The sequence below is a fragment of the Syzygium oleosum genome, unplaced genomic scaffold, assembly GCF_021117445.2.
Source record: "Syzygium oleosum isolate NSW1041296 unplaced genomic scaffold, Sole_v2.1 Sole_v2.06, whole genome shotgun sequence".
NCBI lineage: Eukaryota > Viridiplantae > Streptophyta > Magnoliopsida > Myrtales > Myrtaceae > Syzygium > Syzygium oleosum.
This window is the reverse complement of record NW_026607490.1, coordinates 11,835,088-11,848,751: the sequence shown is the minus strand read 5'-3', so window position 1 is coordinate 11,848,751 and position 13,664 is coordinate 11,835,088. Positions and strand designations below refer to the sequence as shown.

The 13,664-nt window shown below is 40.1% G+C and overlaps 1 protein-coding gene across 1 annotated transcript; it reads left to right on the top strand.

Moving 5' to 3' along the window:
- Positions 1–7,033: 7,033 nt before the first annotated feature.
- Positions 7,034–12,158, top strand: LOC115662289 (galactokinase). The gene is made up of 13 exons (XM_030584452.2): positions 7,034–7,322; positions 7,446–7,630; positions 7,982–8,028; positions 8,208–8,302; positions 8,428–8,510; positions 8,842–8,910; positions 9,489–9,674; positions 9,884–10,018; positions 10,182–10,316; positions 10,664–10,734; positions 10,933–11,010; positions 11,592–11,733; positions 11,822–12,158. The coding sequence occupies exons 1-13, from the start codon at positions 7,160–7,162 to the stop codon at positions 11,930–11,932; spliced, it is 1,500 nt and encodes a 499-aa protein (XP_030440312.1). The 5' UTR covers positions 7,034–7,159; the 3' UTR covers positions 11,933–12,158.
- Positions 12,159–13,664: the final 1,506 nt, after the last annotated feature.

The window sequence follows — 13,664 nt, the reverse complement described above, 5'->3', positions numbered from 1 at the left end:
TCTCTTCAGTCTTTTTTCACGCCTCTCACGCGTCCAAAACAGCGTTACTCACGGCGTCCTCAGTCCTCCTCTGGTACTGACAACTTCTTCTCTTTAGTCTTCCTTGTACAGTCTCTCTTTAGTCTTCAGACTCTTCACTTTGCCAAAATCTAAGAAAAAAACTTCCCACTCGCCCCGTTCGGCGCTCGCCTCTGGCCGCTCGAAGCTTGCGCCACTCGCCTTTGGCCGTTCAAAGCTCTCACCGCTAGCCGCTCGCGCCCCGTTCAGCGCTCGCCTCTAGCCGCTCGAAGCTCACGCCGCTCGTTGCTCACCACTCGCCGCTCGTCACTCACCACTCGCCGCTCGTCGCTCGCGCCGCTCGCCTCACTCGTCGCTCGTCGCTCGCCTTATCTTAAATTTGTTAAATACATACTGGTATTTATAGTTTGGTTGTACAGCGCCGCATTGTTGATGGATATGTAATTTGAAATAGTAGGTTTGCCTTTTCAAGAAGTACAAAAAATGAAACAAAAAAATTATCGGTTGGTCATAGGTTGACCCTAGAACCGGACCGAACCCATTGGGTCGGTCCGGTCCTCGATCCCAGGCTCAATTGGATCGATCCTCGATCTCAAAAATTGAGGATCAATACTGTGCGGGTTGGTCTTAGGATTAGGGGATAGATCGGTCCAATCCGGATCATGCTAACCCCTAAACCGGATAGAAACTGAGCTGGTTCGGGCCGAAGCCCATGCTTTTCACTTTTTCACTCCAGTACCACTTTCCCTCCTCTCTTTCTTAATAAAACTGAGAAAATATTCGGCGGTATCGTACCACCGCAAGTGATGCGGGATCCATTTTATCTAGTCAGATCCAATTAGAAATCGACATGTGAAAAGCGACTCGGAATTAGATGAAAACAAGTTGAAAGTACATCGGTCAGATGGCAGGATGCAAAAGTTCCACAAATTAATGACACTCGGCGGCTTTAATAAATGCTTGCAAAATTGAAATGGTTCACCAACCCATTTGTTTAACTTTTTTTCACTGTTTGTCTTTTCGTTTCTAAGGAAGAAATCTTCATTGGAGAAAAGCCATGAAAACTTCTAACCCTATAGGATTCATAAGGATCACCAAGAAAACTCCATCCTCAACAGCTTCATCTTTCGTTGTTTTACAAAACTTCTGCCACAAGCTCGAGGGAGGTCTTGGAATGTTGACTCCGGTTCATTGCGAAAGTTGAGCGCAGCAGAGAGATGCAAAGGTTGAGCACTCCACTCCGATTCATTGAGAAGGTTGAGCACAACAGAGAGGTGCGAAGGTTGATCAGTCCACTCTGATTCATGGCAATGGTCAAGCACAGTTGAGTACTCTAGCATGACTACTCAAGCGCTCTCGCTCTTCAGTTTAATTAAGAGATGTTTATAGGACAATAGAGAACTGAATGTCAAGCTTTCATTAAATTCGAAATGGAAGATGGATTTTAGGTAGTTGCCAAGTTTAAGGATGTCCACAATTATCCATTCATTGATGATAAACAAAAACATCTAGTATTATCTTATCGGTATATATTAGATACTAATAAAAGTATATTAACTTCTATGGCTAGGCTGGTATAAAGACTTGGAAAGCACATTCCTACCCGAGTGGTGAAGCAGAGAGACCGGATAATGTTGGTTTTACGTTACGTGATTGTAAAAAATTGACAAAATTTCTTATAATAAAGGAGAAAAAAACATGATTAGTGCGAGTGATTGTCAAAGTCTTATTAATCAATTTACTTGCTTACAATCAAATGAAAGCAATTTTTCTTATTCATTTTATAGATAAGGAACATAGACTGACTAATTATTTTTGTCAGATAGTGATCCAAGCTGGACTATGAAAGTTTTTGTGATGTGGAGGTATTTCATACTACTTACCGTACAAATAAGCACAATATGATATTTGCACATTTAGTTGGCTCCATTCATTATTGGAAAATTGTTCTCTTTGGTTGTGCATTTTTAGTGGATGAAACTATTACTTCTTTTGTTTAGACATTTCAAACCCTTTTTAGAGGTAATGAGTTATAAAACACCCGAGACTATTTTTCATTGATCAAAATGATGCCATGGCAATTGCCATTAAAACATTTTTTTCGATTATTGATCATCAATTATGCCGCGCATGGCATAGTGGGAAAACTACTACCCTTCATATTGTGCATCTTCTCGGAAAGTCGGGTCTTCGTGATGCATATTGGCAAAAACTTCTATATCGTTGCAAATATGAACTTAAAATGGAGAAAACTTGAAATGCTGTGTCAAGATGGAGATTGGAGAAAACAAGTGATTGGATAATATGTATCGCTTGTGTCATAAATGGTGTCCTGCATTTAGTGGTGATAATTTTTCTATGGGAATCAGGTTCACACAAATAAGTGAGAGCACAAATAATGTCTTTTAAGATAGGGCAAAATAAGACCATGACTTTGTCTGAATTTGTCAATCATTATGTGTAGCACCGAACTCTGATTTTGAGTGTGCTCGAGAAGGAAAGCCACAGAGAATGGTTCAAAATAGTGGAATTTTGAAACATGCTGCAAATGTATACACTCACATCACTTAAAGGATCTTTTAGGTTGAGTTCTTGCATGCCTTGTTTGAACATTTTCTTAGATCAAAAACCGATAGGCCATTGCACACTTATATCACAGGAAATGAAAGTAGCGAAAGGAAGGTATTGTCCATTTTAGTTACAGTGATTCTCCTATCACATGTAGCTACAACTCATTTGAAATGCAAGGACGATTGTGTAAGCATACTTTATGCATCTTGACACATGTTGTAAATATTATGAGCATTCCATCACAATACATTCTGAAGAGGCGGGCAAAAGCTGCAAAACAAGGGACTCATTGCGATAATGATAGACAAAGCTCTCACGATGCCGTTAAGTCAAAAACATTGAGTTTGGAGGTTGATACGGGAGGCTTTTAGCGCAATGATCGTCAATGCGAATCATGATGTCATGGACGAGCTTGCAACTACAACTTTGCGGGAGCTTTGCTCCCAAATCGCGAACAAAATAATTGGGAAAAGTTTGAATGAAAGGAAACGGAAAAGAGTGGAGAAAGCAAGGCAAATTGGTTGGCGCGCCATTTTAATTTTGCAAGTATTTATTAAAGCTACCAGAGTCATCGATTTATGAAACTTTTGTAGCCCGCCATCGGCTAATAAGCTATTGCTTTTATTTAATTCAAAGTCGCTTGTCAAATATCAATTTGTAAGCGGATATGACTTGATTAATACGTGCTACATTAGCAGTTGACGTGTAGTATGATATCACTTAATAGTGTCCCTCAAAACACCATTTTGCCTTCTCACACAAAACTCCATGAGCAAAAAGACCGAATTGCTCTCCTTTTAAAAGACACCAACAACAAACCTTAAAGCCTCCAAAACTCAGAACTCTTGATTTCAATCCCTAACACCAACAAAACCTAAGCTCCTCCCCCATGTGTGACGCCGTCCCCCCAAGTCGCTCAACACCTTGCTCGCCGTCTCCACGCTTATTGCCGCTCGCCTATGGACACCCAGCACACTGTTTGTCATCATCGCCCCAGTCTCTATCTCTCTTTCTATCGTACTCTAGTCTTCTCTATGTTGTGTGTGCATGTCTCTCTCTCTCTCTCTCTCTCTCTCTCTCTCTCTCTCTCTCTCTCTCTCTCTCTCTCTCTCTATTCTTCTCTATGTAATGTTATGTGTGTGCGCGTGGCTCTGTGTGTGTAGGTGTGATGCCACGAAAGGATGCGGCGACTTTAGATCAATATTGCTAAGCTCGCATGACCAACCTCTACTCATGGTTATCCATACCAACCTTGATTAAAGATCGTCAACAAGCTTGACCACCTCGTCGAGGTTGTTGGTCACAAAGCTCATCAGAAGTCTAGCCTTAACTCCAGGCACCACCAGACAGAGACACAAAGATGGGTTTCGGAGGTGGCTCTGTGGTGATTGGACACGAGCAAAGCAAAAGGAAGAGAGAGAGAGAGTGGTGGCGGAGGGCTGGGCGGCAGAGGTGAGGACGATGTTCGAAGGTGGCTTAAAGGTGAATGGTGGCGGTGGACGGTGAGGTTATGGTGGCTAGGTTTATCATTTTGTAGTTGGGGTTCTATTTTGGAAAGTCGAAAATTTAGAAGATAGGAAGGGGGAATTTGGGGAGAAAAAATGGCAAATTTGTGGATACGTTTAGGATTTCGGTCCACGGGAGATCCAACTTGATATCCAACTTGAAAACTCGAGATACAAATTTGTATTTCAAGAACTAGAGGATGCAAAGTATTATTGGAAAATGACACAAACAGTCCCTGAACTTTGACTCAATGTGCAATTTGATCCCTGAACTTTTAATTTGTTCAATGTAGTTCCTGAACTTTAACCCAGTGTTCAATATGGTCCCTGAACTTTCAATTTGTTCAATGTGATCCCTGAACTTTTGGTACATGTTCAATATAGTCCCTGAACTTTATAAAAATGTTCAATGTAGTCCTTCCATTAATTCAAGTTCAGGGACTATATTGTATATTTTCATATATTTCAGGGACTAAATTGAACATTTACTAAAAGTTTAGGGATCAAGTTGAACAAATTGAAAGTTCAGGGACCACATTAAACATTGGGTTAAAGTTCATGGACTACATTGAGCAAATTAAAAGTTCAGGGATCAAATTGCACATTGAGCCAAAGTTCAGGGACTATTTGTGTCATTATCCCAAGTATTATACAAGATGTGACACCTATTTTTTACTTATGTCTAATAATAGGCTGACATGTGGCCGCTGAGTTTGAATTGGAAAAAAATAGAAATTTGATATTTCTCTTCATCCTTCTCCACCCAATTTTCTCTACGGATCCGGCCGCCCCGTAAAAACTTCTCAGAGATAACTTCAACAACAACAGCTGCTGGAGCTATAGAGACAACGTAGCAATCTTCAATGCAATCAAGAACGAACCCTTGTAACCACCAAAATGATAATCATACAATGCCCCATCAAAGAATAGAAACAGCTTCGCCGCTAAAGCTTCGCCGAACCCTTTAACAACCGAAATCAACTAAAGAGACACAAAAAAAAAAAACAAAAGGTTCTACTGAAATCCTCACACTATCGAGACACAAAAAAAAAAAAAAACAAACGGCTTCATCTTCCTCCGTGCGTCCGTTTATCTCCCGCTCTGTGCATCCTCTTCGTCTACACGGCTCCGACCTCCTCTACTCTTCTCCGGCTTCATCTTCCCGAGCAAGAAGCTCGCCCTGAACTAGCATCGGCGGGCTTTGATTGTCAAGGAATGCGACGGCAACGCCGAGCGAAGGCACGGGATACTATTCGAGCGGAGCTTTAGACAGTATCTCAACCAACCATGATTTATAACGAAAAACTTTCAGGGGCCTATCATGGAAAGCCGTGCGGGTAAATGCAACTGTTCTTCAATTATTGTCCCCTTTTTAATAAAGTTCGCAAATCACCAGTGACAGAATCTCTTTCGCTAGTCCCCATTCTCGTGCAAATCTGTCAGATGACACGCCACCTCAATCAAATGCTGCAGAAAAAGCACAAAATTATAGTCGCGGAAAAGGGTGATGGCGACGGACAAAAACTTTAAATGCCATGATTCCTCCTTTCCAACGTAGCGGTGGTCCTCCTCGAGACCTTTGCCAAAGAAACGACAACGCGACTCGGTGAAATTCACGTGCCCTTTTGTTCTTGCACGATTCGTTCCTCCCCCCTCCCTCTCTTGTTTTTCACACTTCGCCTGCGTATTGCACCGGCTAGTGTCCTACTCGTGTGCTAGTACTTTGGGCTAATTGCAGTTCGCCCCCCCTAAATTTATTGGATTCTGGCGATTTTGCCCCGCCAGTGTTTCGAGTTTTGCAAAATGTCGCCGCTGGTATGCTGAGCTGAGACCCTTTTTCCATATCGCATTACGGTAACTCCAGTCGATCCTTATCCCGATCTCCGGCTAAAATGGCCGATCAACACCTTTTTACCGTGGGCGAATATGTCCATAACCCTAAGTATGATTTCTTTGACCGGTGTCAAATATCCTTTTACCCTTTTTTTGTTATTTTTCTCGATAAATAAATAAATTCTTCGATTTGAAAAGTATTATTTTATTTTTTGGTCTGAAAAAAAAAAGTATTTCATTTATGTGAAAAGATTGAGTATCTTTTTGTGGGTGAAAGGGTAGGAAGAGATAACCAACATTTATAATTCCGCTGACATTGTTACGTGAGTTTTATACCCATTGTCAAAATGTTAAGCCTATGTCATAATCGTTACTTATTTAAGAGAACGTGTTATCATTGCACCACTCATACGAGTTGGAGTGAAATTGAAGTTATCTTACGTCATGGCACGAGCTGAACCAACGCATCGGGCAAACTAGGATTTAGGAGTAGCACGGGACGATGGAGGGATTCCAACTCGTAAACGTAAGGGGCTCCAAATCACATCAGCATAAAAACTTAAGACCGGCTCAAATACTCCCGGCTTTGGAAAATCAAATTTTAGAGATTTCGAAATCCAAATCTAAAAATCTAAATATTCCAATTCAAAAGATAAACCCGATACGATGCCGTTAATATCTAATGGGCTAAAAAAATCGATTTAAGATAGAACCAAGACGAAATCACGACTAAGATATGTTCTGTCGCTCAAAAGATTTACCCCCGATTCATATCATCATCATACCACATTCCAATAAATAAGTAATTAAATAAAACAGGTAAAACTTACTTTTCTACCGCATAACATACTAACAAATACTCGGAGTTAAAATACCTAACCTAATCAGGGCTACCAAAACATCTTTCAACACTAAAGTCACATCTGAATTGTGGAGCTTAAGTCCAAGACATTACACTGGATAATTAATGACAGCAATGTAATTATATTATCTGACTGGATAAACACAGGAATAAACAACGAAATTGTTTATTTATTTATTTTTTAAAATTTAATCTAAAAAAAGGAGCTCGTTAAATATAGAATTTTGGATAGACACTCGTGACACCTCATTTCGCCTTTATATTATCCTTTTGGCTTGTCTCTCTTTTTCTGTCTGTCCGCTTTTCAAACGCTTCCTTCCTCGTCCGTCGTCTTCCTTCCTGCACCGATCGTCGGCCGTCGAAGCTCCGAATGGCGAAGCACGAGGATCGCCCCATCCCTGTCTACTCCGAGCTGGAGCCCGTGTACGGCGACGGCTCCCAGCTGGAAGAGGCGCGGCTGCGCTTCGACAGGGTCAGGGCCAAGTTCGTCGAGGCCTTCGGCCACCCTCCCGACGTGTTCGCTCGGTCCCCAGGTACTCTTTTTTGGCGTGCCCGGCCGTTGTGGAATCGTGGGTGTTGCAAAAGATTGAGTTTTGATTGTTGGGTTTCTGCTGTTGCTGCTGCTGCTGCTGTTAATTGGGTTGGATGTGTTGTAGGGAGAGTGAATTTGATTGGGGAGCACATTGATTACGAGGGGTATTCGGTGTTGCCGATGGCGATACGGCAGGACACGATCGTCGCGATTCGCAAGTGCGATTCTGGGGAGGCGAAGCCGCTCCTCCGTATCGGGAATGTCAACGACAAGTACACGATGTGCAGTTATCCTGCTGATCCCGAGCAGGTACTTTTGGCCTCGATATGTAGTCAAATTCTTCGGGTATCATGCTTTTATGTTTTTAATGATGGACAACGCAACACTTGTTTCATCATTTTGGCTTTATGGGTATGCACGTGAGTTGGTAAACTTAGCTCGATTAGTTTTGAGTTTTTTTTTATTTTTTATAATAAGTCGCGTGTATGTGAGATGGAGAGATAGAGAGAGATTGCCTGATACAACACTATGTTTAATTCTCGCTCATTGTAAGTGAGTCTTGTATTTCCTAACAAAGATTATTAACGCATTATGAGATCGGATGCATTCTGTCAAATTTCTACTTTTGTGGTCCCTTCATGCAATTGCTTCAATCTGCAGGAACTTGATTTAGAGAATCACAGATGGGGCCATTACTTCATTTGTGGGTGAGACTCGAAGTCCTTCTCTGCTTCATTTCCCACCTGTGGCTGTGATTTTGCTGGCATAGTTAGTCATTGTTCTAACTTTCTGCTGGAGGCTATTTTTTTTATTTGAGTTATAAATCAGTTTGGATAATCATTTAATGCTGCCACTGGTTTGTTGAAACAACACTTTTTGTTCACAGTTACAAAGGTTTTTATGAAGATGCAAAGTCAAAAGGACTAGATGTTGGTGCACCAGTTTCACTTGATATTATCATTGATGGAACAGTTCCAACAGGTGTAATTTTCAGTTGCTTTGGGCTTATTCTTTGTTTTAGAACAGATTTTATCGGTTGAAAGTAATTTCTGCATTTTTGCACTGAGGTCTAACCAATTGGTGTGGGTGTGTGTTCTGTTTTACAGGCTCTGGACTTTCAAGCTCTGCAGCATTTGTTTGTTCTTCTACAATTGCTATTATGGCAGTTCTTGGGACAAACTTTCCCAAGGTAGCACTCGTTGTTCACTGAGATCTTTTAATGATCTCTATTTTCAAGATTTATTCATGCGAGTTGTATGTTCCTAACATATAGAATCTAGTCATTATCAGAGTATGCTGATGTTGACCTGTTCTTGAATCGTGTTGCAATAATGGTGTCATTTCTTAACGATTAGTTTCTTGCGTCTTTCAGTAAAAAAATTGGGTTATCAACTACAGTTTGTGAATTTTGTTAAACGATGATCAGTCAGCTCAGATACTTTTCATGCCCTACTCTCACTTGATTAGATATTTTGTTTGAGTGTTTGGGGTGTTAACTACAAGTTCCTCTTGTGTATCAGAAAGAAGTGGCTCAATTGACATGTGAGTGTGAACGGCATATTGGAACTCAGTCTGGTGGAATGGATCAGGTTAGTAATCATTCAGATTGTCCTCAATTTCCATTGCAAGTTCAACTTTTCCATCTTCGTCAATCTTTAATCTATGAAGCTAAATTGTAAGTTGCTGACCTTGGGAATCATGCGAGCTTTAGATGTTGTCAATTCGTCATGCTTCTGAAGGTTTTGGGATAAGGTTCTGTGTGACTCTGGAACAATTTAGCTCTATATTCTGGGGCAGTCAGCTGTGGACCGAGCTATAACCCAATTTATAGCTTTTTTTGTCACTGAAAAATTTGTAATAATAATTGTACAGAGGGTCATCGTTGTCCTGTGATGTTGCATTGGTTGCTCTTTATGGTCCGATTTGGTTTCCCCGTAACCCACTAAATCACTTCAACTTTGGTGACAGTCTCTTTCATATAAACTGTAAGGTTCTCTATTAGGAACATAGTCTGACACCGGGAGTTTTTGTATAGGATTCTACTGGAAAATGCTATTGTTGTACATTTATTTAGGAAAAAATTGATTTCTCTTAGTTCACTGTATACTTTATTCGCATGAGACTTCACAGTGAAGACTAACACATAATTTCGTTTCACACTTGACAGGCCATATCCGTGATGGCTAAACCTGGATTTGCTGAGCTCATTGATTTCAACCCTATTCGAGCAACTGATGTGCAACTTCCTGCCGGTGGTACATTTGTAATAGCTCATTCCCTGGCGGAATCTCAGAAGGCTGTCACTGCTGCGACTAACTACAATAATAGAGTGGTGGAGTGCCGATTAGCTGCTGTAGGTTTTTCCTTTATTTGTTTGTTTTTGCAAGGTCCTTAGCATAGAAAATTCTTTATCACGAGTGTTCCATTATCTAATATTTTCTATTAGCCATGCGTGGCTGTGGAAGATTGGGTGACCCTTTCATAAATTTGGAATGTGATATTACAATTGCAGCATATCTTATGTATGCCAAGTTCACTATGCTCTCCTAATTTCTTCCGCAGATTGTTCTCGGGATAAAGCTCGGAATGAAACCACAAGAGGCTATATCAAAAGTTCAAACTCTTTCTGATGTAGAAGGGTTGTGCTTATCATTTGCCGGTAAACATGATTCTTCTGATCCTGTTGTTGCGGTTAAGGTATGTGGTTGTGTCTCTTCTTTGTTTCCCTTTTATGTGCATTATAAATTTCTTAGTTCCTGCTTGCCATTGATTTGTTTAAGGGATGGACATTGGACTCTGCAGTCCATTGGTCACTGTAAACCTTCCAACTAACTCTCCTGTGTTGCTTACTTCTTGAAAGGAACTTCTCCATGAGGAGCCTTATACAGCAGAGGAAATTGAGATAATTACCGAGGAAAATCTGCCATCCGTTTTAGGCCATTCTCCATCTTCTTTGGCTGTGTTAAAAGCTGCCGAGCACTTCAAATTGTATCAGGTACTTCTGTAATCCTTAGCTTAAGCAGAAGTATTAGTTTTATGAAGCATCTTTTTAGTGCTACCATTATATCTTCCGTACAGCATGATAAATATTCTGATTGTTTGAACTTTGACCCACTTGAAAATTATGAAAATGTGGTCTTTCCGAACTTGGTTTCTGAAGGATCTAATTTTAATCAATTGCTGAGAATTCCATTTGGGAAAGAATTTGAAATCTGTAAGTTGTTATCTAAACTGCTATTAGATGATGTATTACACAACAATGCATGGATATCGTAGAAGATATGTTCACTTTTTGCTTCGGTGGACTAATTTTCTCTGATTGAATCATAATCCTTGTTGTAGAGGGCATCTCATGTATATTCTGAAGCCAAGAGAGTGTATGCTTTCAAGGACACCGTATCTTCTAATTTAAGGTCAGTTTTTACAGTTGCCGACAGCTCTTTTCCCCCCTTCACATGTACACTGCCCACATTGTCAATAATATCCTGGGAGATGAAGCGTATAAAACATGTGTGCAGCATGAAGAACCTTATTCAATCTAATACTTTTTTCCCCTTAGTTCCTGAAGTGTGTATTGTGCGAATTGTCTTTTTTCTCTTTTTTTTCACCAGTGAAGATGATATGCTAAAGAAGCTTGGTGACCTCATGAATGAGAGCCACTACAGCTGCAGCGTTTTGTACGAGTGCAGGTACATTTTTATGTCCTACTTTCAGATCAATTCAGCACATGCTCATATGCATCATTTAGCTTTGTTGGGTGGTTCAGCACATGTCCGCACACTCAGAAGTATGAAGCCTTTGAATGTAATTAGCACAAGTCACAGTCATAGGCTACAAAAGCATCATTTAGCTTTGATGGGTGGCTCAATATATACAGACTACTATATGCTTGCACTAGTGCCTTGTTTCCGACAATTAGGACTCTGCTTGGTAGTGATCCGTTGCTTTGATTAAGCAATGAGGGCACGCCAAGTAGATGGAGTATAATCTGCGGATAATGAAGGCACTAGTCTGAACTAAGAACAACATGTGAGCCAATGGTGTCAATGTGCTTGACTGAAAAACGAACTAAATGAACCAGATCTTGGATGTAGAGCATTAAGAGTGGACAAATCAGATTAAAATGCTTTAGTGTTATAATCTCGGTAACACAATGCCCATCAGGTGGTGATGCTTGCAGTCCCCTTGTTTTGTAGTGGCAACCAAGATGAGCGTAGTTTCTGTTTTCTGCTTTGTAATTGTTTCGTATCTTCCTTTGTCCTGTAATTAGCTGTCCTGAGTTGGAGGAGCTTGTGAAGGCTAGTCGCGACAATGGCGCTCTAGGCGCGAGGCTTACTGGAGCTGGATGGGGTGGATGCGTGGTCGCTCTCGTCAAAGAGAGCATTGTCCCGCAGTTCATCCTCAATCTGAAGGTACTTGTATTCTTTTCACGCCGAAACTCGAATCGCTGTTGGAGAATAGTAACCGTCCATTTGACATCATGTTCGAAAATCTCCTCAGGAATGCTTTTATCAATCGAGAATTGATCGGGGAGTGATCGACAAGAGCGATCTCGGCCTCTACCTGTTCGCCTCCAAGCCATCAAGCGGGGCCGCCATTTTCAAGTTCTAACATTCCTCTTGCTGATATTTAACCAAGTGTTTAGGGACACATTTCCATGTATTGGACTTTTGGGAGTTTCTCTGCGGGACTTTGCTGATATTTAACCAAGTCTTGGAATATCTCTTGCTGGAATAATATGTGAAAACACCTCATTGGAGGTCTGGTTAATAAGTATGATGTAGCTTGACATTTTGGTTGTCATGATTCGAACGAGGAAAGCAAGAAACTTGGGGCATGTTTGTATGGCTCTTTTAAGCCAAAAAACAATTACTTGTCCGCCAAAAGAAGTATAATTTGTGATGAAAAAGTTAGATAGGATTTAACTAATGTACATGGTAATAAAGTTTCAATACCATGGTGAACATCTAGCCAAATCTATTTCTTTCACAAGAAAATCATGGTGGATTAGATTCCCATCAATACATACATGTGATTGCATTAGGGAATTGAACTATACAGGGCTTTGTATATTATGATATTTCAGATGAAATAGCTAGATATTTTCCAAATTAGATCTTAGGTCAATTAAAAAATAAATAAATTGAATCTCGACAAGAAGATGGGCGGCAATTAATTGATGGTCAAGGAGGGTGACGACTACCAAGATTTTGAAGACCAAATTTTGGCCCCACTATTAGTGGAAGCTAATCTTTCCTGGAGCAATGCCTTGATTTTGATAGATCAAGGCGCACGTGGTCTTGTTCCTCCCCCTCCTAAATAATTGTGGGGCTTATATATAGAGTTTATATATATTTGTCATTTTTTTCGCCTTTTCTCGACTTTTGTTCAAATGGAAAATCGAGAAATTCGATCATAATGTTATTTGGACGTCAAGATGGAGAATAAATTTTTTTTTTCCTTGTTTATCTTTTTTAAAATTTTGGGCAAGATTGTTAGTAAGACTCTAGGGACCTCCCATTTGCTCCCATTCATGACATGTCCCCCACCAAACAAGGGCATTGCAAAGCCCTTTGATCAAGTTATTTTAAGCATCAATTTGGGATCTTTGGGGGCATCATTCCACGCATCTCCTTGGCAAGAGTAGTTGGGTTGGGCCCATGGACCCCAAAAGAATTAAGAACACTCCACATTTATATATTATTTCCTTTTTTATTTCCTATATTTAGAATAAGAAAAAAGCTTGGGGAGTTCACTTAATTTGGACCTGCCCGGCTTCCTTCTTTATTTCTGTCTTTTTATTATGAGGGTCAAGTATAGTGTCCTACCACTACTTCAAATATGTCATCAGGAATAGAATTGAAATAAAGTAGCTCCAAATTAATAAAGTCTTGGCATACTTGATCAACACTTTCAATTTGGATATGGAACACGTCGAAAGTTTCACTTTAAAGATGATTATATATTTCTCGTTATCTTTTTGTTATCTCTTGAGCACAAGCTACAAAATCGACAAATTTAAAAGTCGGTTCCTTTTAATATATAGTTAAACTCGCGAAAGAGCAAACTTTTTCGAATATTGCATTTCGTGAGAGGTTATCCATACGATAATCGTTTGAAATCAAAGTTTTCGCGCATTTATGTTTGGAAAGTCGATAGAAAAGTTTTAGATGTGCAAAAAAACGACATGTTCAAAACTTGGGTCATTTTGAAAAATCAAATTAAAGTAGTTAAGAAATGGAAGATTCGTGAGATTATGTGAGAGATTTACTTGATTTTGTCTATTTTATATAACTATTTTCTCTGCTAGATAATGCACCACCGCAATACATTTCCATTTTTC